This window comes from Falco cherrug, chromosome 4 (genome assembly GCF_023634085.1).
Source record: "Falco cherrug isolate bFalChe1 chromosome 4, bFalChe1.pri, whole genome shotgun sequence".
Classification (NCBI taxonomy): Eukaryota; Metazoa; Chordata; class Aves; order Falconiformes; family Falconidae; genus Falco; species Falco cherrug.
In genome coordinates, this window is record NC_073700.1 from 102,043,708 (window position 1) to 102,067,390 (window position 23,683).

Here is a 23,683-nt window from a genome sequence, read left to right on the forward strand (position 1 = left end):
TATTTAGTTTGCTGGGTGTCTTTAGAATGGGAAGACAAAGACGTTGCTCTGGTCCCGGAGTATTGAACGTGATGAGGCAATCATGTAGGAGATATTTGCATAAGTCGTTAAAACAAAAAACAAAAAAAAAAAAAAAAAGAGTTCCTCCCCCCTGCCTGATTAAGGGCCCTTCCCCCATAATTGTTGTCTTAATGAAAGCATTGCATGCAGCTCACAATCCCTATAATTCCATTTTAATTACTCCTGGAAGACAATTAAAGCAGTTATTTAAAAATCAATTCTTACCATAAAATACAGCAAAATGGAGTCACAAGCATATGCAAGTTATTCATCAGAGCATTTAATATCCTCAGGTTAATAATTTTATTATTGCCAGGGTGCATGGCTTAAGCAAGAAATGTGTTGCTACGTGGGTGAGAGGTGTCATTCGCTCTGTAGCATTCACACATTCCAATTGCTAATGCATTGGCCACACATAAAGAAAAAGAGATAGAAAAAGATGAACATCATCATTTGACCTGTCTGACCCTGTATCCAAAGCTTATTTCATGCATTTGTCCATGAAATAAATTTCCATCTCTTCTAGAAGCTAATATGATTGACTCTGCACATCGGGGCAAGTAGTGTAGAAATACAGAGCTCCAGCCTCGCCAGCCCACACGGCCATCAAGACTCACCCAGGATTGCCAGAATGCTCATTGGAAAATGAAAAGGCAAAATTTTCTTTGTTAAAATCCATTGTATTCCTTGTTAGGATTTTTGAACCAAATACTTTGTATCATTAGCACTAATGTGAAGATACATAAAGAAAAGAACAACCAGTCTCTAAGCTAGTGTATGAGCAACTCTCCGTGTGTCCACACCAAAAATCTCCCTAAAATCCACAGACCTAATAGGTCGCGTTGCTGAAGTCAAACCTATTGACCTCAGCAGTGTTGTAGTGGGGTGAGGAAACGGTCTTACTTGGGAGCCCATGAAAGCACACGGAACGGACTTCATCTGTCCAAGCTTCGGCTGCCTGCCCGTTGGCTGCCCATGCCCAGCCTCCCTTGTGGCTCCCTGTGCAGCCCCGCTCCCGCCGGGAAGGGCCCACCCTGCCATGGCAGCCAACTTTAGGCCAAGCTGCTGATGTGATAAGGGTGGTGAGATGCTGCCGCATCGCGCGCTCGCTTTGGGGAGAGTTTTCCTGAGATTGTTTTACGTTGAAAAGCAAACCCTCTTCTGCCAAAATGTTTGCCTCTAGAGCCTATAAAACCAAATTAGACTCTTCCCCAGCTCAAGAATGAATTTTGTCTAGTTGTGTGTCATGGATATAATAAACAGTTTATACTCAGGCAAAGGCTGTGTTTAAGTATGGCTGAATCCTGTTTGGTTTACTGTGATTAACCCAAACAATTTACAAATGGATGAAGTAAGTTAATTTAAATTCTTTCTTCCATTTCCTATGGCTTTGTTAAGATTAGGTTCTTAAAGCAACCATTCCAGAAATTATTTCAAGACAAGCCCATTAATGTTAACATTCCTAAATTAAAATGAAATTGCTTTTTTTCTCCCCCCCTTATTTAATAAGGCTTACATGTCCTTTCCAGAAGTACCCAGGCTAAACAACCTGCTGCTTAATGGGCGATGCCCTTAATGCCTTAAAACACAGGAGCACTTTGCTATGCCATTCGAAGCAATACAAGAAGAATTTCAGTCTAATCCCCTGCAAGTTGCGTTTGCACACTCCTCCCCAGTAGTGAGGCTGAAGTGTCGGTGATGTTGTCATGTCACAGAAATACTGCTCCTGCTTCTCCCGTGGGGTTTAGATGTGCAAAAGGGGTTGTAGCCAAAGCACATGAGCAAGTCTGTGTAAAAGCATACAAGGCTTAACAACTGGAAAATTAACAGTCTTCGTATGAGATTTATGTCCTGTTCAAAACCTTTTAGCTAATTAAAGGTATGGCCTACTTTCTGCTGCCTGCAGGAATACCAGATGGACGTCTTATGGAAAGCACGTATCTCTTGAAGAGAATCCGTACCCTGGCTTTAATTTGCCAAAGGAGGAAACCTCACCTTTCCAGAAATAAGGCTGGATGCAGGTATCATCAGCAGTTACCATCTTTCACTTGCTAAGTGCTTCTTTTATGGATGGGCTGCTCCTGAATGTAATATGTTGTCTGTTAACCCATGTGCTGCAAGTTATAATTCTCCTTGCTGGCGGCACCGCGTAGTTGTTTGTCTTGGTGGTGTGAGCAGATGGGTTTTGTGTTTTCTTCTACTGGATCCTTTCTCTGACAACCTTTAGTTCAGTTTCGTTGGATCAGAGATGTTTTTGTCGTTCCAGGCATGCATATATCCTGTATAAAAGGCTTTGCTCTTTCAAAAAGTAGTGTTTTGCTTTAAATGATTCTCAAACAATTGTTGCAATGATGCACTGAAAGAGCCCAGAGTAGGCCTTGTATTTTTATCTCAATCTCTGAAGCAACAGCCCTTGTCACTTCTGAGTCTCAGAAGGCATTTCATATACATTGCCAAATGATATATTCCCAATTTAATATCAATATTTTTATAATCTTATTTTACTGAGTAGTCGTAGCACAGGCAGCCTTGCTGGGTGAGCGCAGAGATCCTCTCAGCATTCGCATACGTGTTTGAGGAAGTCAACAGGTAAAGGCCCGCCTTTAGGAGCTAAACGTTTGCAGCCACAGACAGGCAGATGTTATCTCAGGGGAAGTTTATATTGTCTTCTGTTTGAGAACTAGAAAGACAATTTTCACTTTCAAAGGAAATCAGGAATTACATTAAATCAATACCTTCTGCAAAACATTTTCTAACCTTAAATGGATTCCCGCAAGGCTGAAACGTGAAGACTCAGGCGTAGTTCTAACAGAAGAAAGTCTGTTTCTGGAGCTCTTTGTACCAGCTGGAAAGTATTGGGCTTGGCCTTTGTCGGGGTGAGCTGGGGGGGGGGTGTGTGTGACGAGCTCCCCTTCTGCAGCTCACTGTACAGCTCCGGTAACACATCCCGCATCCCACATTGCTCTCACTTATCCAAAATAATGTACTCGCCTAAACCCCACATGCAGCCAGCCAGAGGCTGAGGCACACCGCAAAAACCAGGACATCTCAAAGGTTTTTACGTTACACTGGCAGGTGACTGAGCTGCATGATGCAAAAAACCCTGTTGCAGCAGGGCTGTAAATGTTGTAGGGGTGTTTTCATTCCTGGCTTGGGGGGTGGGAGGGTGAGAGTCAAGGGTGGAGTCGGAGGGGTGATGCAAGTTGCTCGTGTGAATGACAAGCCAGTGGTGATGTGGTCATCCTGTCCTTCAGCAAACACAGAGACCTCGGGCAGCCACTCAAACCGAAGCAGAAAGCCGCCAAGCCTGGCCAGAGACCTGACCGCCATCTCTGTGCAAGCTGGTTAGAAACACGTACGATGTGCGTTTCTTTCAGGCTTCGCTTCCTCTGCATCACTCCCACCCTAAATACGCAAAGTGGCGGTGTATTCAACAGGTGTGTGCGGTGGGTTTACTCAGGTGCCATTTCTGGAGGTGGGCAGACCCTAGCAGTCAGGATGGTCCCTGTAGGGGAGAGGAGGGGGCTGGGGCAGGAGCGGTAGGCAGGAAGAAGGGCATGGCTCTAGCCTGAGCAGAACCAATGGTGAGGTGCCCTGTGGGAGGTCATGCAGTGCTCAGCTCAACGCTTGAACCCAAATAGCTGATGCGGGTCCTGGTCTGAAACACAAACGCGGTAAGTTGCCTTCATGAGAGAAAGACCAGTGCCTTGACCCCAAACTGGAGGTAGGAGGAAGAGCATTGCACAGCCCCCGTTCAGGCACCTGAGGGTGCCTGGGAGGAGGAGAGGAGTGGTGGGGAGGAGATTTTGGTAGCTGGGGCTTGAAGCCGTGGAAGGGTGAAAAAAAGAAAGCAAACTGAATTGCTTTTTGTTGTTCTTCCTTGCTGCAGCAGAGGAGCAAGAGGTGTTTTCAGTGCTTTCAGCTGTGAGTGGTCCCTTGGGTGACACACATGAGCCTGCTAGCCTGGGAAGAAGTGCCAGGGATCTTTGCTCTACCTGCCTTCTCATGGCAGCACATTTATGAACCAGACATCTCAGCAGTGGGAGTTCACTCACGCGGACTTGATCAGGTAACCATTTTATTTTTTAAGAATTTAGTTACGTAAATGCAGCTGTCTGAAGGGATTAGTTTATCACCATTATAACTGAGCAACTAATTCACAGCAGATAATTTATGAGCTGCCTTTTGCCTTTGTCTCTTCATGAAGTGATTAGATGGTGCTCAAAGTGTTCATCGGTCAAGAGTTTTAGATCTATTTCCTGGGCTTGGTCCTCCCAGAAGCCTCACAATTTGGCCGTATTTCAACAAACCACTGATTTTCTCCTCAGCTTTCTGCCCACGAGCAAGGCCTTTCAGCTGCTGGAGGTCAAAAATAGGTGAAAGCTGCAAACAGGTCTAGGCATGGTGAGGAAGTGTGGTCTGGACAGCCAAGCTGGGACACCATGGGCTCAGGCCAAATGGGTCTTGGGGGTCATGCTGGGAAATGTAATCCACTAGCACACAGGTGCCCGATCAAAAAAACAACCAAGCACCAAAATCCTGCAGTGAGGTGCATTACTTGTACTGATAGAGGAGGAGACTGGGATTTTTGGCACACACACACCCCCAGCAAGAGCCTCTGAACGTGCATATGGTGCGCACTGACTTGCATGAATATTTGCCAAGTAATAAGCAGCATGAACGCAGCCAAACTGCATTCAGGAACGAGCAGCAGACAGTCTGGAACAGAATTCACTCCATCTTCTTTGTGGCTGGAGGGAAAAATTGCCATAGGCAGCATTTTATTAAAAACATAATGCCAAAAAAAAGAAAAAAAAAAAAAGAAAGCAGGAGGGAGAGAAAGAGCTAAGGATCGGGAAATAAATTAATCAAGGTTTCTCTGGAAGCAAAGGAAGCCCTTGGGTCCCAGCACAGCTGGCTTGACAAGAGGACAATATTGCAGGTGCTCTACATGTGGCCCAGTTTGTTTCCAGGAGCGTTCAGAGCAATGATGTCTTAATTCCTTTCTCCCCTCCAACCCCCAGGAGCCAGGTCATGATTTTTTTCTTCTTTTATCGTTCCTGTCTATTCCAGTAGCAGTTGCAAATACCCTAGAAGGGAGTGAAATCTCGATTGTGCTGGGAATTACATGAACTGGTAACATGGGCAGGCTGTGCAGGGAAACTTTGCCATCCAGTTTAGACCATTGCATAGTTCAGTAGTAAACCCAAGGATTGCCTTCTGCATTGCACAGCTGGAGCCTCCTTGCTGTGTACCCTGGTGATAAAATGCTGATTGGGATGCTAATTAAGAGCTGCTTACAGCAGGATGTTGAATACCGTATTTAGGATGAGAAAGGTGGGCGAAAGTCTTAATTGAAAAAAATTATTAGAAGGATACGGTGTACTTTATTTCAAGGATATTTTGTATATCGAGACTGAAAGGTCTGGCATTTGCCTGCTACGTTTTCTTAAGCCGTTTCGTATTTGGTTTTGCAACACTTGCTTGCCTTGTTATGCCAAAAGGACTTGGGCTTTGAGCCGGTATAGACAGGATGTCGGGGCTTGAAGATCTTTGCAAGTACGTGGCCAGCGGTGGGGACTGGTGAGGGGTGGCCACTGCCATCAGCACACCAGCTGAGGCCGACCACAGTGACGCTAGGCTTGCCTTGGGCACAGCAGGGCGCTGCTGGAAACCACAGAAGTGTGGACAGTGCGGCTTTGGATGTCTGCAGGGAAGCTGAGAGCTGTTTTGTACCTGGTCTTCACTGAAGAAACAGGAGGGAAGGGAAGGCTGTGTCAGTAGTGCTTGCTGGGGAGGGAGTATCCTACCATCCCTCCGCGTTAGAGCGACTACAGCAAGGCTGGTGCGGGCACGTTGCCTTGCAGCTGGCGGGGTCCTGTCCTGACTGCACCCCCAGCAGCCCTGCAGCAAGGCTCCCTGCAGGCCCCTCTGGGGTGGCCCCAGGCAGCTGGTTTCACCTGGCTGCAGCATCCTCCCTGTGCGGTTGGATTTATAGTCTGGTAGCGTGGGGCAGAGGGGAGCTGGCTTGATGAAGGACATGGTCACCTGCAGCTGTCTGCTGGCGGGGGCACCTAGGCAGCGTCTCCTTCACAAAGCCCCTGTTTCTCCAAGTTCAGACTAAATGTGGCCACTGTTCTTTGCACCACAGCTGACATTGGCTGCCTGTGCTGCTTTGTTTGGAGCACCAGGTGCCCGGAGAGGCTGTGAGATCATTAGCTTTGAACATATGCAAAATTCAACAAGGTCTTGAGCAACCTGATCCAAGCTGCCTGTTTTGAACAGGACCCTGGGCCAGGTGACCAGCAAGCACAGTGCCTGCAGCAGAGACCCCTGCTAGCCTTACTTATTCTGCAGTTCTGCTCACCTCAAGAATGAAGACTTCTGGGTGCCTGTTTGGGGAATCCCCACGTAAAGGTTCAAAAGGAGGTATTCAGTGCAGCCAAGCATGAGCTCTGGTGGAGGTTTTGGCACCAAAGTACGGTCCCTGAAAAAAAAATAATAATGGTGATACCTGGAGAGTTTCAGATGCCTACAGCAGGCACTGGAGGGCTGCATCCTGTGTAAAGGCTTAGATTCATCCTAAGTCCCACTTGAGGCAATTTGAGTGGGGGAAGAGGAAGGTACCTCACTCTTTGTTTATGTGGTGCTTGTGTTCTGCATGTCTTCCGTGGGAGCCCAAGCAATTAATCATACAGTTCTCAGTGACACAGATTTAGCGGGCTGTCTTCTGGCTCACTTTAATACCAGCACTGAAACAACTGAAGTTTAACTACAGCCTTATCATAGAATCATTTAGTTTGGAAAAGACCTTCAAGACCAATGAGCCAACCATTAACCTAGCACTGCCAAATGCACCACTAAACCCAGTGCCTCATCTGTACTGAGAATTGAGCAGCCTAAAAGCTGGAGAACATCAGCTGTGAACCCTCTTCTCTCTCCCCACCCCTGAGACTAGTGACGGTTTTACACTGCAGGGGCTAATGCGCCAGCATGTTTGGGTGTCTGCTCGTGCTGTTCTGCTGAAGCGCTGGGTAGAGACCAGAAGAGGCATTAGCAAAACAGGACGCATGCAAAGACCATTGGACACCCCCAGCATGACATTCAGGCCTCTGGTGGCAAGGAATGGTCCTGAATCCTTTTAGGATAGGGTTTGTTTTAGAAAGAGCGGTCTCCCTATTCTGGATGCTCTAGAGATAAAAGACAAATGCAAGTTGGTGTTATTTTATTTGCTCCAATAAACATTTGCTTTATACAAAACAAAACAGACGAAAAAAACCCCCAAAACAGTTACAAAGCAAGTTAAGTGCTTCAAACTTGATATACAAGAGTATATATTGTTCACATTCCTATTTCATACATGATGTACAGGTGAAATATTCCTTAAAAGAATAAGAACATTCCTTTACATGTAGTAGTAAAAAAACCCCAAAGGTAAAAGTGTCAGTATTGTCAGGAACTACCGGACGCCATTCCTTGCCGTTCAGCGTGGATGGAAGAGGAGGAAGGGGCGGGCGGTCCCTGCCCCCCGCCGCGGGCTGCCGAGGTGGCAGCAGCGCCGCTGGAGGGCAGCAGCGCCGCTAGAGGGCAGCAGGCCCCGCCGCCAGGCCCAGCGCCCCCCGCACACCGCATTCGCCGAGTGCCGCGGTAGTCGCCGAGGTTTTTGCCCCGCGTTGTTTAAATATTTCTGAGTAGTTTGGTTAAAATGAAAGAAAAAAAAGGCAGATACAAACCCATTTCAAATAAAATATTTGTCATCTTAAATCTTAAGTCCTATTTGAGGAAGCGTGATTCCTATTGACTTACATGGCAACATCTTCTGGAGAAATAGCGATGTTCATCTGTCAAAGGTGTTTAATAAATTGCACCAGATACACCCGTACAGGGCTGGCTTGTGCCGGCTGAATTTCTAATTTCCAAGGCCTGCTTCCATGCCGTGGGGAAGAAAAAAGTGGAAAAATTGCCTCAAAACTCCTGAAGACAAAATTGTTAGCACTTACTAAACACATCGCTGCCATTTATATAGACCCAATGTGATGTGAACTATCTTATTAAACATTTGGAGAACTTCTGAAAGAATGTAAGCAATGTCTGAGGGCTCCTTTTGGAATAAATCTCCTTTCTTGGGGTTTGGGCTTATTTTCTGTTAATTGCTGACTTGCTGAGGGCAGAATATACCATTAACCTAATGCTACAGTGTTTTCCCTCACCTCCGAGGTCCGTTTGCAAGGAACTTTTCTCTAGAAAGCATGGAACAGAGTCAGACTGTGGTCTGTCAAGCAATTTGACATGCTGTACAGGGGAAAAAAAAAAAAAAAAAGAAAGAGTTTGTTCTTATAGCAACACAATCAAGGTAAAAGGAAGGGAAAAAATAGTACTGCCTGCACTGAGAATGCACAGCAAATATAAAACATCTGCTTGGATTATTGCTGGCCCTGTTTTGTTTTGTATGGTTTGGGGGTGGGAGGAGGAGAAACTCATCCTGCTGCTATTTTGCAACCTGCTTGCAAGCAGCATGAATTCAAAGCAATAAACATATAACATTAATAACCTCTGTATCAAAGCACACATGTGGAGGGACCAAAGTTCTTTGCGCTGCTGTTCTGGGACATTGTAAGGACACAGGGGTGAAGGTGAGAGGGCAAAGGCATCCCTGAACCTTCCAAAATGTGCTGCGGACAGGACCATATAGGTACAACTGCAAAGCCAAATTGGCCTGTCTGCTGTGAGACTGCTCCTGCAGCCGTGAACCGCAGGGCCACAGCCAGGTGCTTACAGCACATGCTTTGAAAGCCGTCTTCTTACCACCTCATACTCCCAGCTTTGGCAGATCGCTTAGGGCACAGTTGCTGGTGTCCTGCTATGCCAGTATCCCCAGGCTCCTTCCCTAAAGGCAAATGATCTCCTGGAAGCACTTTTGAAAAAATTTTAACTCTTTTTCTTTTTTTTTTTTTTTTCCGAGCATGGCTGTGTATAGATATATAGAGATATATATATACATACACACACATTTTTTTTTTAATATATATATATATGTATATATATATTTATAATAGCAATTTCATAGTTATATACAGGCATTAATAAAGTGCATAATGTTATTGGCTATTTTCAAATCTCATTTCCTGAGGAAGTGCTAACATACATAGCTCCTCCTGTGACATGATGCCAGCAGCCAATGCTAGGGTATGACACTTACTCCCCAGCTTTTAATTCCCACGAATACATCTCTCCGTTCAGAGCTGGAGCCTAAAGGGAGTAGTGACAGCCTCAGTCCTCCAGGAAGCAAGTCAAGGCACCGATCGAGACTCCTTCCTTTGCAAGGTGAACGCGTCTAGGAGCGACTTCCCTCTGTTCTGGAGCTCTTGGGCACATGCTACTTGGCAGTGGTCACGGAGCCATCTTCAGGGATCTTCTCCTCTGAACAGCTTCTTCCCGAGAGCTTGTCATGGTGCTTGAGCTCGCTGAAGCGCTCCGCAACGCACTGTGCTGTGAGCCGCGCCTCGGGGTCGTGGTCCCAGCACTCAATGAGAGTTTCACACACCATCTGGATGCCCTGCAGAGAGCACAGAGAGCGGCCAGTCAGCGCCAGAGCCCACGTGTGGGTTGCCTTAGTGCCCTCTGAAGTTCAGGGGTTATTCACCTGTGTCCTGCGGGTGCTTTATGGGCTCTGCTGCTATGGTCACGGGGGGCATGCTTTTTTTTTTTTTTTTTTTTTTTTTAAGACACCCTACTACAACATTTTATGCCCTTTAGTTGGTACTATCATTTCTGAGCTTACGTTCTGACACTTTATAACAAGAAAAATGACACATTGGACTAGTGTTACAGAATCAAGTAGGGTTTTTTTCAATCAAGATGATCAGAATTCTTCTGTGTGACTTCCCACTCAATCCGTGCCTCTGCCTGCCTGAATTCTGTTTGGGTTTTTCAAACAAAATTCTGACTGCCAGCAATATCAGGCCCTGCCTTAGCTCTTTATGAATTCCTTGCAGGCTAACTAAATCTATGGGCAAGTATGGGACACAGTCACACACCTGAACGCGTCACTCACAGATGTAACTATTTAACCTTCATTTCAGTACCGATGCACATGTTTAGAGGAGGAAAAAACAGCTGCATCTCTGTAATGCATTTTATAAACATGAGGTATTTGCCAGGAAATTGTGTGCTTTGCTTTATGACACTAAGAGCCCATTAAGTAGGATTTATCTTAAACTTCTTATTTAAAAAAATAACAGTTCACAACACTGCATTAATTGCATAATTTACCTAATTGGTGATGTTGACTGATGTCAATGTTAATAGCAGAACGTTATTGTCTGTATACAAATAACATTAGTTTTCTGCTGGCATTGAAATTACAAGCAGTAAATTAAATTAAATATTAAACATTAACTTGAAATCAATAGTGCAACAAATCTCATTAAGGGGAAAAAAATTGTAATATGTAAAACCATTCCAGAATTTTATCACGATGAATAATGAGTTCATTACAAAAACACGACTGCAGAGGAAGGAAATGAATATGGAATAGCCATTACAGTACGAACAACTTCTGTGGAGTTCAAAGCAGATCCTCAGCTGCTGCAAACTGTCACAGCCCTGCCGAAGCTGATGCATCACTGCATTTTAGATAGCGCAATGTGAAACGCTGAAGGGGTTCAGATGAAGGGAATTAAATCCACCTTCATTAAATGTCCTGTGGGTGTGCTATCAGGCATTCATTTCCTGCCTTAGACTCTTAGCTCCAACCCCGCTGGGGCCAGCTGTGCCCATCCCAGTGACATGCGAGCGCAGATGCACGGTCCCTCCAGTCGGCGGGGTGCCCCGCACTGGGGGCACACTGAGCGCTGGGTTTGACATAGGGAGGAAATCTCCAAAGTCGAATGCAGGACACCTAGGTCCAAATCTGCTGTTGTTTTACTCTCTATGTCAACCCAGAGGTGACAAAATTCACGGTGTATCTTAGAGCTCTACTCCAGTACCTTGAGCTGCAGCCCCCGCCCCCGCTCAGGCTTGCTGCTATGAGAGCAGCTGTGGGCCTGTGCTGGCTGTGCATGAAGCGAGCGCCCAGGCACCCCTCCAGGGCCTAACCAGCAGCATCGCGCGTTCCTGCTGCCACAGAGCGCAGTGCCTGCAGGAGCAGCCCTGTCCCAAACACGGAATCGCTGGGCCACCTGACACTGCTCCAGGCCTGCTGTAAGCACCAATGACTTTTGCTTTTAGGGGCCTTCATCACCTTCTATTACATGTCAACCATCTGACTCTTCCCAAATGCAGGGCAGAAATATTTGCTGACCGCTTCTGCCTCTGCATTAGGGTGTGCAGTACCTTTCTTTCATATCCAGCAACAGACAGGTACTAAGTTAGATTTCTTTTTGCTCTTGAGAAAAACTCTCATTATCCTCAGGTTTGCTGACCACAGATCTTCCTGTTGTTTTTCTGTTTCCCTAAGCAGTTCTTTACCCTACCCTTCTTTAATTTTTTTCAAATGTGAGACCATGTCTTTTGAATATGCTGAGAAATGTTCTCACACTGTTCCTAATTTTACGCATTTTCTACTATGTAAATTTTTTCTACCATATGATCTGGCTCAGGATTCTTTTCTGCTTTGCTAACTGGGCTTTTCTAAAGTATCACATATGTATTACCAGTTTGGACTTCACTTTGCCTTTGTGGCAAACAACTGCGATCAACTCATGACCTCTTTCACTAGCTCGTCCACTATTTTATAAAATTTCTGCAACCAGTCCTTTTCTATAAAGATGAGCATTAGTATAATCTCTCCTTCCCAGCTCCACTTGTCATTTAGGAGAGGGTTGCATCTATGGCTCCTAAAAAGCGTCAAGGGCTTTTTAGTACTGGTGATACCAGATATCCAGGTGTCTCTCAAAATACAGCTTTCCTCCCCAGTTAAAGGCCCCTCCTTAATAACCCTACTCATCACAGATGACTACAGAAGGAGCAAGTCCCTGTGGTCCAGGAAGGGGCTGCACTCTGCTACGCTTATCAAGTGGCAGATGCATTGTTCTTGGTTGGAAAGATGATTGATTTTGGCCACTCACTTGACCTTTCTTAAGTAGGTGTTAGACTTGCGATTTTAACATCTCAACTGGAATGAAAAAGGGAGCGTTACATTGTTCCTGATGGAGATACTGGCTGATCTTGGTTGCCTGGGCTTTTATAAATGTTCACAATGCTTTCCTTTTGTCTGTAAAGACCACTCAACATATTTCATTGACAAGTGGAGCGACCAAGCCTCACTTCTCTGGTGTGATTCTCTACCGATGAAGCTGCTCAGAGCAAAGGTGAAGAAACACATGCCTTTAGCTTGTTTCCATTCAGCTTCATCTACTGAGAAATCTGCTGTAGCCTAGGAAGTGCAACCATGGTGCGGGTGCCTGGGGAAAGCTGACAGAGCGCTTCACGAAGTGCAAGGGAAATAGACTGCTAATGCGCAACCCGAACAAAACCAGACCGGCTTGGTGAAGACTCATTTCCTATTTTCTTAAACCTGTCAACAGCTGGGATACAACTGTGACTGGTTTCCATGATAAAATACTGAGATTTCTTTTCTCTGCTGAAGGGACCCATGTGCAAAGTTGTTCTCTTTGACCTTGCAGAGCCTGCACACACTGTGATTTAAGGCCCTAATTATTCTGTGGCTGGCTGGATGATTGTCGGCTCTCAGGTTTCCACCCTAGTTGTTTTGATCACTTTTAGATCACAGTGGGCAACAGGAACCCAGGACTTTGGGGCAGGCATGGTGCAGAACGCTGTGGTGTCTGAACCACAGCAGCACCGGTGTCACTGCGTGACAGAGCCCTGATCTGTGCAAAAAGAGAGGTTCAGCCTGGTGGGCCAGGCACTGAGTTAAGGCTCAGGCTTCAGGCAGCAGCTAATTAGCTAATTGTGTAGCGCAGCTCCCAGGTGCTCTTACCTGATGGTTAAGCCAGGAGCTGGGGATCTCCGGTCGCCCTCTGTCTCTTAGGACATTGTCCTTCATGCTTTCCACACAGGGGTGTTCTCGCACTTTGGAGCCAAACGGGGGCTCGTACTCTTTCACTTCTGCCAAGAGAATAAGCAAACACAAGGGTATTCAGCTGGGCTGTGCTGGTGCCAAGTGTGAAGGGAGCTGGCTGTTCTCTGGAGGAGCTACTGATTAGCTACTCAGTACCACTGTTCTGCTTGACCAGCTCCAAACAAAGCAAAGCCAGTTGGCATTTGCAAAAATGTTGCAAATGTATTACTCCCACATTCCCCCCGCCTCCCTCTCCTAGCCAACTAAACAATTTTCATTTAAACCCTTTAGTACATAATCATATTAGCAACAGTCAGAGCAGCGGAGTAACCTGTAATAGTTTGTGAGCGTTTCAGTCTGTGCTGAGGCAAAACACACAGGAGCTTTAAGGTGAGTCTTGCTTGAGCCAGGCTTGCAAGAACTGGTTGCCCTTAGGTCCCCTGAGTCCACACACACTTACCAGGTGAAATAGAAAGCGAAATCTCTCTAGGTCATGATAGATGTTAACGTGCCAGATTGCTAGAAGGAAACAGTTGCTTGAAAAGGACAAAGATACAGTAAAAAGCAGTGATGGAAGCTGCCATGCTGCCCTTGTTTATTACTGATCCACATTCCTCTGTAGAAAGTAGTAGTCAGCTCTTATTTTAGGCCTCTTTCCCAAAATGGGTCAGGTTTTGGCCCATGATGCAGGGGGCACAGCTTCCTGAAGGGGCTGCTGCCATTCTAGTTTTTCTTTGCACGTTGCATATTTTCTTTACTTTTCTTTGGAGAGAGAAAGGAAAAGGCAGACATATGGGGCCTTTGGAGAAAACTCAAGAAATCTTTGCGAGCGGAAATATTATAGTAGATGCTGACACAGTGTAGAAAATGCTGTGGTTTCTTTGGGAACAGATGGAGACTTTACTCACAGGCCTAATGACTTGCTAGTATTAGATAAAGATTTATGAAGTTGGCCTGTTCTGCTGCCTCTTATTTCTTTCTAGGAATTAATTGAGGGCGAGAAAAACTGAAGTGTAATCTACAAGGCAGTCTGGAGAATGCATGTGAGTGCCCAGAAGATGTGTGAAGAGAGATGAACAAGATGGGAGAGACAGTACTGTTGCGTAATGTTACAACCAAAGTTCAAATGCAGCGTCCAGTGCAGCTCACTCCTGTCAAGGGGCATCTTACAGTAAAAAGAAGCTCTGAGAAGGGTGATAACAATGATTAAAAGCCCAGAAAAAATGGGAAGAACCTTTAAAGCTTAGCTTTGTTTACTTTGGGGAGAAATGTAAGGGGCCAAATGATGAGACACTAAAAATAACTAATGATCAAGGTAACACAGATCAGATCCTTGTGTCACATCTCATGATAAAAACAAGGTAGTATTGAACATAAATAAAAGGTGGACTTTTCTCCAAAACCTTAGAGTTAGGCTGTAGATCTCATTTCTACATAATGACCGTGATACGAAGACTTTATCAGGCTACAGGAAAAGAATTTCTATTGCTTTTAAAAAAATATAAATAGCCAAGTTACTATAACAAACATTTTGGAAGGGATATTGAATCTTATGCTTCAAATGTTCAGTGTTCAGAGATCCAGCTGCAAACAACTGCGTGTGCAGTACAGCAGAGCACCCCACAGATGCCTCCTGCAGAGCTCTCCTTCCTTCTCCTGAACCACCCGGTGCTGACCACTGTCCACACAACGCTCTGAAGGGTGGCTATAGTCTGGAAACACAACTGCTATCTTCTCATACGTTAATCACTTGAAGATTCAAGTGCCAAAGTCTGCTTTGCTTGCTTTCCTCTGCAAGAAGGCATACCAGTTTCACCCACACTAATCTGTTCTAGATTACTCAGCCAAAGTAAATTTACAAGACTTTTAGCCCTAGAAATTAATTGGGAAGTTGCCATCTTGCTGGTCAGACCTGGATTGCTATGCAACGGATGCGCAGTGATTACAAAGCAGATACCTCTACTTCCAAAGCTAACCAAATTATTAAAGTACGCTGGGAAAATTTAAATAGCATGACCTAGACGGCCATTTCTTACACCGTCTCCATCGGTCATGGTTTGATTGTGGCAGTGGTCATGGACACCAGCCATGGCTTCTGCAGTATGAGTCGTCTGAATGTCCAACAGAGGTAAGCTGGTGCTGCCCTGCTCCCTCTTGCTGAGCTTAATCCAAAGGCCAATTCAGGCTCATGAGACTGTTCAAGGGGGGGAAGGGAAAGCCTTTCCAGGGAATTGATAGGTCTGTAATACATTTTCTCTGTTTGAGGAATTCTTTCTCTGCTATGAGCAGTCCTCTTTCAAATATAAAGACTGAACAGATTTTTTTCAGTGGGGTTTTTTTTGGGTTGGTTTATTTTTTTTGTTTTAACGGTAAAGAGGAAATGAGGCCAGATGCCAATTCCCTGTAATGACTTTATAGAAATTCAGTTTTGCCTTCCCACAGTTTGAAAAGCATGCAGCATCTTCTTGCTATTTATTATCTTGCTTCTCTTTCCCTTCGAAAGAAAAGCCCCCTGAATCCTTTTGCAGTAAATCATCCTCATGCTGTGGAATCTCAGGTGTCAGACACATTTTGCAGTAATAGCTGGGGTTATTCATGGATCATGTTGACATGCTGCAGTAGATGTAACAGATGTCAGTTTGAGGTAGGTTAAGATGTTTGTGCCTAGCTGCTTGTGCACGACTATGTACAGGATGCTGAATCTATTTTTCATGTCTTAGTTGTTTCTTCTGATTGTTTTTAGACTTGTCTGACACTAAAAATGACAACTGGCTGAAGTACCATAAATGCCTCAGGTACCATGAACTACAGCAACTTTAGTGTTCAGTAATGGCAGAGTTCCTTCAACTTTAACCTCCAGCATTTAATGTTTGTGGTTGTGAGCTACCTTGCACTAATAACTGCTGTACCTCTGGTTTCCTTTGACACTGGCCTGCCCATAAGTCTGAGAAAGGCTGGGACTGGATTCTTAGCCCCTAACAGAGACATTACTGAAAATCTGTTTGTTGTGCCTGGTGAATGCTTTGGAAAACTTGGCTGTGGGTTTCTCATGAAAAATACACCTCGCTTATGTGCTCTTTTTCTACTCTAAGCCCTTTGCACTGAAATTCTCTTCCCTTGGGTCAGAACAGCACACCCGCAGACCCTGTCGACACTCCCTCATGTGATCTGTCTTGCTGATTTCTCCCTTCTCATGCTGGGAGATGGAGGCTCATTTGCAGAATCAAAGCAGGAGTAAGGTGAAAGAAGGCCAGCAAAAATCATCCATGAAGCACAGCCCACAGCACTGAGCTTGTGTCTGGGAACTTTTAGGTCCTTTCAAAACACTCCTCCCTTCGGAGTTCACAAGAGGAGAGCCACAGAAGGGATAAATCAATTGATGGTGGAGCTACTGTGACTGCTGGTGCTGTCACACACAGGTGTGTGTGTGTAGGTTGTGTCTTCATGCTAGAGGAATTTGGGTGGTGGATCTACTTAGCTGTTGCTTGTTGCACAAAGGGATAATAACACATGAAGCAAAGGCTCAAAAGCCATTCCATGGCCAAGTTTAAGGAGCTGTCAAATGCTTACTTCACATTTTCCCTAGGTTTCCCTGTTCCACTCCTTCAGAATAATGATGCTAGCTGGGAAGGGTGAGGGTGCGTTGGGAGGGGTGAACTCACTGTGCAGCTTCCCTTGCAGGGACATCTTTTAACTGACTTTACATCTGATAATCAAAGACACAGCCACCCTTCCAAGGGTTTGGGAGTGCACAAGCTCTGCCATCAGCGTATGATTACAGGCTGCTTAGTCACTGTCTGCTGGATCCTGAAGTGGGGAAGCAGAGGAACGTAGAGCACATCAGTGCCCAAGACGGAGTGTAACGCAGCGATCTCATCTACTGCTGCCTGGGTTTGTTGAAGGACAGCACTTGCTGCTTTACATGTGGTACCGTGGTGAGCGTTTGCTACCTTACATGTAATACCACGGTGACACTTAGAGAATTTTTAGGACATGACTTACTGTCGTGGGGTGACACTGCACTGTGTGGATGTACCAGCTGGGGGTTATATACCACCGCAAGTGCAGTGCAGACATGCCCAAATGGGGCTCTGCTCCACAGGAGGAGAGGTTTAGATCGGGCCCCAGCTGCAGCCACCTCAGCGCCCAACGTGCAGCCACCACACAGGCTATCAGCATGCTCCCTGCCGCCAGAAACGCTCGCCTCTCCATGTCAGTATGATGAAAGCCGAGCATTTCACGGGGTACAGGATGCACAAACGTTTAGTTACCAAACTGTGGCTCTTGGCTGACTCTTTCTAAGTAAGCCTAAGATTAATAGGTGGTATTATTCATGTTAAACGCAGCTCTGGCAAAGCCAGGCTGCTATTTCAAACAAAGCCCTGCTGCTATACCGAAGCCAGCCACCACTCCAGGCAGTACAGTACTGCATGAGCAACATCGCCATTTTCTGAGGGGCTTCTCTTCTCCCTCTTCATCAGTCCTGTGTATCCAGAAGTTCCCTTTCCTCTCCTTCTCCCCTGCCACTCCCAACAGTCCCCCACCCATAGCAGTTCCGATACAAAACAGATGGTTTTCTTTTCTTTTAGGAGGCTGTCAGAGAAATTACACTTGCCTCAGTCGCCAAAGCTGTGTCTCTCTGAAAGCAAGTGGCTGAGATGAAAATTATATTTCTTGCAACATGCAGCATCTGGTGCACAGCTGTTGCACTGAATGAAATACCAAGTTAACAGCAGCGTGGAGCAGTTGAAGTTCTCCCCGAAGTAGTATTGCTGAGTTTCTAAATATGCCTCTTAAATTATACTCCGGTGAAAAATCAGTCAAACTCGCTCTTTGCCTCTGTCTCCCTTTCCCTAGTGCCCCATTTTGGCTTCTCTGTATTTAGCACAACAAAGTAACAATGAACAGCATGGCCTTTCTGAAAAGCTGATCCCCACCTGCTTATTTACTACGGCCGCTTCATAGTATGGATTATGCTGCTGGGTATTTTTGTTTAAATGTCTGCTGACTGAAAAGGCCTGGCATAGTGTGGAGACTGTGCTTGACAAAGCTGCTGTAGTGAAAGGACCTGCCTCCATCGCCTCCCACACTCACCGAACACCTGCACGCTGACAAATGAATCCTGAGAGCTCCCTTTGTAAAAGAAATAAATCACTGTACCTTTACGTGGCTGAATGGCAATTAGCTCCCCCTCATGCTTCCCTCCCTAACGAAAGCTGCTAATGGCACTGCCTCAGCATAGACTGCCACTCCTGCCCTCTGAACTGCCGTGGGCTTTCTCTGGTGACGGGGAGCTGATACTACAGTCAAGCCTGCCCTGCAAAGGCGGCGCCTACATCTTTCAGGCTCCTTTGGGAAGGCTGGCTGCAGTCAGGTCAGCCTGCTCCAGCTTGTACGTGAAGCCATTTCTCTCAGTGGCTAACAGTTTAGGAAAAAAAGAGGTTTGCATGAGCGGAGGCAGCTCCTTGGGAAGGCTGTGAGGAGAGGAGGGAGTCTCACGAGTGACAGATGGAGAGAGAAAGCAGAGGGAGACCTGTAGTCATGAATCACTGTAAGGGTATTTCACCAGCTGGTTGCAAAGATAGCCAGACTGCACGAACCAGGGGAAAATATAAGAAGGAAATAAGAGAAACTGTGCATTGCTGCTGCAGCTCAGTACCAGTGGCAAGGTAAGGGAGCTACATCCTGGGAGTTGTATTTAATTGCTCTGAATTGAGAAACTAAGCCCAAGTTCCAGCCCCTACAGATCTGCCCAAGTACTCCTGTGGTTTTGCTGGGGACTTCACCCCTGGAAAGATGACTGAAATAGGGAAATGGTATTCAGGATATGCATTTCTGGAGATGAGGATGGCTGAGGGGTGAAATGAATAGGAAAAATAAGCATGTGGGTGGGGGCTCCACCTTGAAAGCAAAGGGGATGCTGGGCCAGAGAAATCTTTCCCTTTCCTGAAATGACTTCAGCTGTTCTTCTCAAGTTTATAATGGGTCAGTCTCTTCTAGCTGAACATGCTGGTGATTTTCCTTCCTTATGAAACTCCCTTTATATCCTCTTTTAGTCAGTTGCCTTCTGAGAACAGCAGCAACAAGGTTTGCTTTTGCCACAATCTCCATTTTGCCGTACTCAGCAAACATGAACAGGAAGGGACTCGGGCATCAGCAAAGATAAAAGACTCCACAGTGAACAGCTCGTATTTATATTAATACGGGGAGTTCCTAAATGCAAGAAACAGAGAAAGCTCAAGAGACAGGGCAAAGATCCTTTTTCTCAGGTTTTAAATCTCCTCTGCCACATTTACAAAGTGCTAATGAAAGGCTAAGGTTGCGCCGATGCGCTTAGAAACAGGCATGGCCACGACAGTTACATGTGGATAGGTTTGCCTTGGAATATGCCAGACTGAGGGTCAGTTCCTGAAGCACCAAATGTTTTTTCCCTGAAAAGTTCGAATAGAAAAGACTATTTTTTCATGCTTTTATGCTAGCACTAGCTTTCTGCACACATACACACTTTGTAGCTTTCCTGGCAGGGTGCGAACAGGGGCAAATCTGTTGCCCACAATTCAGCCTACCCAGCAAGACCAAACACTGGTCAGACATAGGAGGAGACTGAGGTGGAGGCATTCCTCCCTCCTGCACACGGACACCCTAACACAACCACACAGCCACTGTGCAGAGTGGCTTCAGAGACCTTCAGGAACACCCTTGTGGTATCCCACGGATGTTAGTAGAGAACAAGGAGCAGCTATGCACATCTTCCCATGGGACACCGGTTTCTCTCCTGTACGCCATGTTCCTCCTGCTGTAGAGCTCTAGCCTGCAAGATTGTCCTGTCTCTATGGCAGCCCTTCAAGATGGAACCATGTCAAGTCTGATGAAAAGGGAGCCTCTGTGGTTTTGGAAGAAGGGTAACAAATCAAATCGTAGTTGCATATCTGCTATAACATCCACATTAGTGTTACCTTCTACATTCCCACTCCTTAGACTGCCTGTGAGAGGCCCAGGACTGCACAGCAGTTTTTGTGAGAATGAATGTTAGGCGATTCCAGCAGTCCGAATAATTTTATATGTAACTTAGTCTCATTTTAGTCCCTGAAGTAAGGTGAAAATCTTCAAACATGGCAATATGTAATGCAGATAACTCAACAGCAACTTTTCTGATTTCTAGCACATACCAGGGCTGCACACTGGGAATTCTGGGGCAGCTTTAGGCAAAACTGAAATGGAGATTTTGTTTCAGTGAACAAACTGAATATGAAAAAGCATAGCAGCTCTTCCTGGAGCTGTTCTGATAGTTACAATCATGTTTGTTTTGTTACTGCACTTTATACAACAAACATTCCTTGATTTCTTATATGGATGATCTCTCGCAACACCACAAAACATGATGAGCAGCAGCCAAGGATTTTGGGAAAGCAAGAAGGTATCATTATCATGGCTCTTACTGAAATGATCAGTTAGTAAATGTGACACTTAATTGGCCCTCATTAGGTTTCAGAATTAACATTCCATGAAAGCAAATGGGAGGCAGTTATCATTTCTTGGTCTTAATATCTCCAATTGTCTTATGTTTCCAAACATTTTGGGTGAAGTCAACCAGCCTGAGTCAATCCATGGCTACTCAAGATATTATAGGAAAAACCAGACATTAATAATCTTTAAAAGTGGTCTACCTAACAGCACATTTTTTCTTACACCAATTGAGGACCATTTTTCTCATGTGCCCAGGTGCTTGCCCTTCAAGCCTGCTCATGCACATCTGCATCTCATACTACCAAAGGCCTGTTAATTTACAGCATCCAGATACACTAGAAAAGCTGGTGAGACTAAAAAGAATCACTCTCTCCACAGACAACCACGAGAGCATGTCTGTCTATAAACATGGAGATAAGAAAACTGATGGCACTTACCTCCAACGCCATTACAGCGAGATGTCATTTCCCAGAGGACTAAAGCCATGGAGTACACATCTGTTTGCTTGAAGGACTCCACGTTCTCCAGGTTCATCCTGGACTCCAGAACCTCAGGAGCCATGTACCTTGCTGTGCCAACCTGCAGGAGAGGAGATCAGGGAGGGCTAAGGAGCTGAAATTGTAATTCATGTTTTAGATTCTGCTGTGATTTAACTTCAGCTTTCACAAAAACGGTGCCATTTGACATGTATCCAAAAATTCAGTCCATACTTGGCACAGGTTGTATTTCTTCTGCCAGAGGAATCTGGCATTGTCCTGACTACCAACTTACTTGCAGCTCCCTTGGTAAGGAGAAAAAAAAAATAAAATATCCCTTTTTACTTCCTTAAGCAAATAATTTTGACACTGACAAGCCTTCTCACTCTTCGGCTGCTCACAGATAAACTCTGCCCATTGAGCCTGAAGCAGTTGCAGCTGACCCAGTGTCTTTCAGATGAGCAAGAAACACATTGTATTCTTTTGTGCTGCATATTACAGTGTTAGCTGTTTCTTTTCATGGTAGGCTTAAAAGGAAAGTAGTAAATGCAGGCCTGGCAGCAGAAAGCGAATACACAAATACTGAATGCAGAAGCACACATTTGAATCAAAACCAAAAATTGGCCCCTTTGTTTGAAAAGCCATTCTCATAAACTTTATTCATACCGAGCAATTTTCAGCAATGATTTTAGCAGCTTTGCTGAGATCTAGATTATGACCTTGCATTACAGAAGGCAATGTTTAAATGTCTGTTTTTATCACAAGAAAGGATTTAAGGAAGAATTTTTAGATCACTCAGCCGTTGCTTTCAAATGACAAACTCTTCCCAGGGTAGGTATAAAAGAATTATCCCCCCTTGAAAAACTGCAAACTAAGTCTTTCATCAGGCAATGATAGTTGCAAATTGGAAGTGGGTTAATCACAGAGATGAACAAGTACAAGGGGGTGATGCAGCAGGATCTGTGATTTGAATGAGCTGTTTGCACTACAGCAGTCGCTTCAGACCCCAGCAGCAAGCAGGACTGCAAAAGATCATTTCGTTTACTGGGTCTGCAGTTGCTGGCAGCCACATAGTAAACGTACAGTCCTGAGACAGCCCCACAACATCTGTTTTACAAGCTTCTGCAAACACATCTTACCACCCCAGGCTCAGGGCAAATGGGCAGATGTTCCACAAAAATTGAAATGCACCGTAAGAAGACAGCAAGAAAGATCAAGGACGTAGCTTTGTCATAGGACTGTCTAACAGCAGAGAATTTCTATGTCAAGAATATCCAAATGGTTGTAGGATCAAAGTCTTTATAAGCAGAGGACAGAAAAAACCCTGTGTAATCAGCCCCAAAGTTAAATTCTCTATTACATGGACTCTGTGGTGAATTTAAGGCCAAGCATGTGAGCAACAGCCATACAGGGAATTGGTACTTGGGACAATCATGTCTCAGCATCCCCGAGGTGACAAGTACCTCCCTCCCCTACAGAACATCAACATATGGGAACTCTGCAGCAGAGGCTGCTCTTACCTGCCCCGTGCCCCGCTCCCCTCCCCGGCCCTGCCCCATTTGTTCCCCAACACACAACTTCTTCCCCAAGCAGATCCCATCCAAAGCTTAAGAAGGGTTACCTGTACACTGCACAACACTGCAGCCCACAGTCCCACACCCCCTGAATACTGGTCATTTTAAACAACAGCTGATGGTGCCTAAATACAGATTCTTAACATTGTCACAAAGAGCTCTCCTGGTCTGGTATTTCACATTCTCTTTGCAGCAGTGAAAATGTTCTGCAGCTTTGCTGGACAATGGAGGATGAAGCTCTATAACCAAAGAGTACAAAGGGAAATGCAGAAAAAAAAATAAAATGAGTTGAAGAATGCTATCAGGCCAATACCGTTTCCATTCAGCTTAGGATTTATCATGTCTCCCACTCTGCTTATGTCCTTTTATCTGCATGTAGATTATTAGGTCTTTGGGTCAAAGATACTTCTGTATCATGCAGAAACATGACTCCTGAGTCTCACAGGCACTTTAGGCACCTGAAATCTGGCAATTCAAAGTTGGTTGCCCCTCTAGAGTCTGGATATGCTTTCTCTTCGCAAATACCAGTCTGCTTTCAGTTCTTGCTCCTCCAAAGCTTCTAGTGAGGGACCATCTCTCTTCTTGCAATACATTATATTTTTTATGACTTCTGAATCTTTTTTTACTGGAGACCTTACATTTCTTTCAGGCTGTTGGTGGATGTTTTGTGCCAGAGGTCTGTCAGTCAGAGGGGCAGTAGTTATCTCTCTTTACTTGACTAGGAGACCATCTGTTACAAGGTTGCAGATGCTTCTGAGTTGAGTTCTGAGGAACTGCTGGCCTCGTAGGCCCCTACCAGTACTTTGAACACAGTGCAACACTAAAAGGTCCAGATTTATGTGGTCATATAAGTACTATCTGCAAATATTAGCCACGCTGGATGGCCAAACTGAAAAGACTGCAAAGGTTCCAATGGGGAAGAGGATGGTTTCCAGCCAGTCACTAAGGGAACTAGTATTTTATAGTCAATAATGGCTATCTTCGTGTGATGTGAAAGGTAGTTGTGTAGATTGGAAAGAAGACGGCTTTGTAACCCCGACAACTTGCCTTGAATATTACTGTCTAAGGCTGATCAGAAAAAC

General features: G+C 45.3%; 1 protein-coding gene across 2 annotated transcripts in view; it reads right to left on the reverse strand.

Moving 5' to 3' along the window:
* Positions 1-7,268: 7,268 nt before the first annotated feature.
* The window catches only part of TGFBR2 (transforming growth factor beta receptor 2), a 130,323-nt gene continuing 113,908 nt past the window's right edge, over positions 7,269-23,683 (reverse strand). For both annotated transcript variants that reach the window (XM_055707831.1, XM_055707830.1), the window contains exons 5-7: positions 20,989-21,130; positions 13,004-13,131; positions 7,269-9,616 (exon numbers count right to left, since the gene is read on the reverse strand). In XM_055707831.1, the coding sequence (XP_055563806.1) occupies positions 9,437-9,616; positions 13,004-13,131; positions 20,989-21,130 (450 nt within the window). In that variant the 3' untranslated portion in view covers positions 7,269-9,436. The remainder of the gene's footprint in view (positions 9,617-13,003; positions 13,132-20,988; positions 21,131-23,683) is intronic.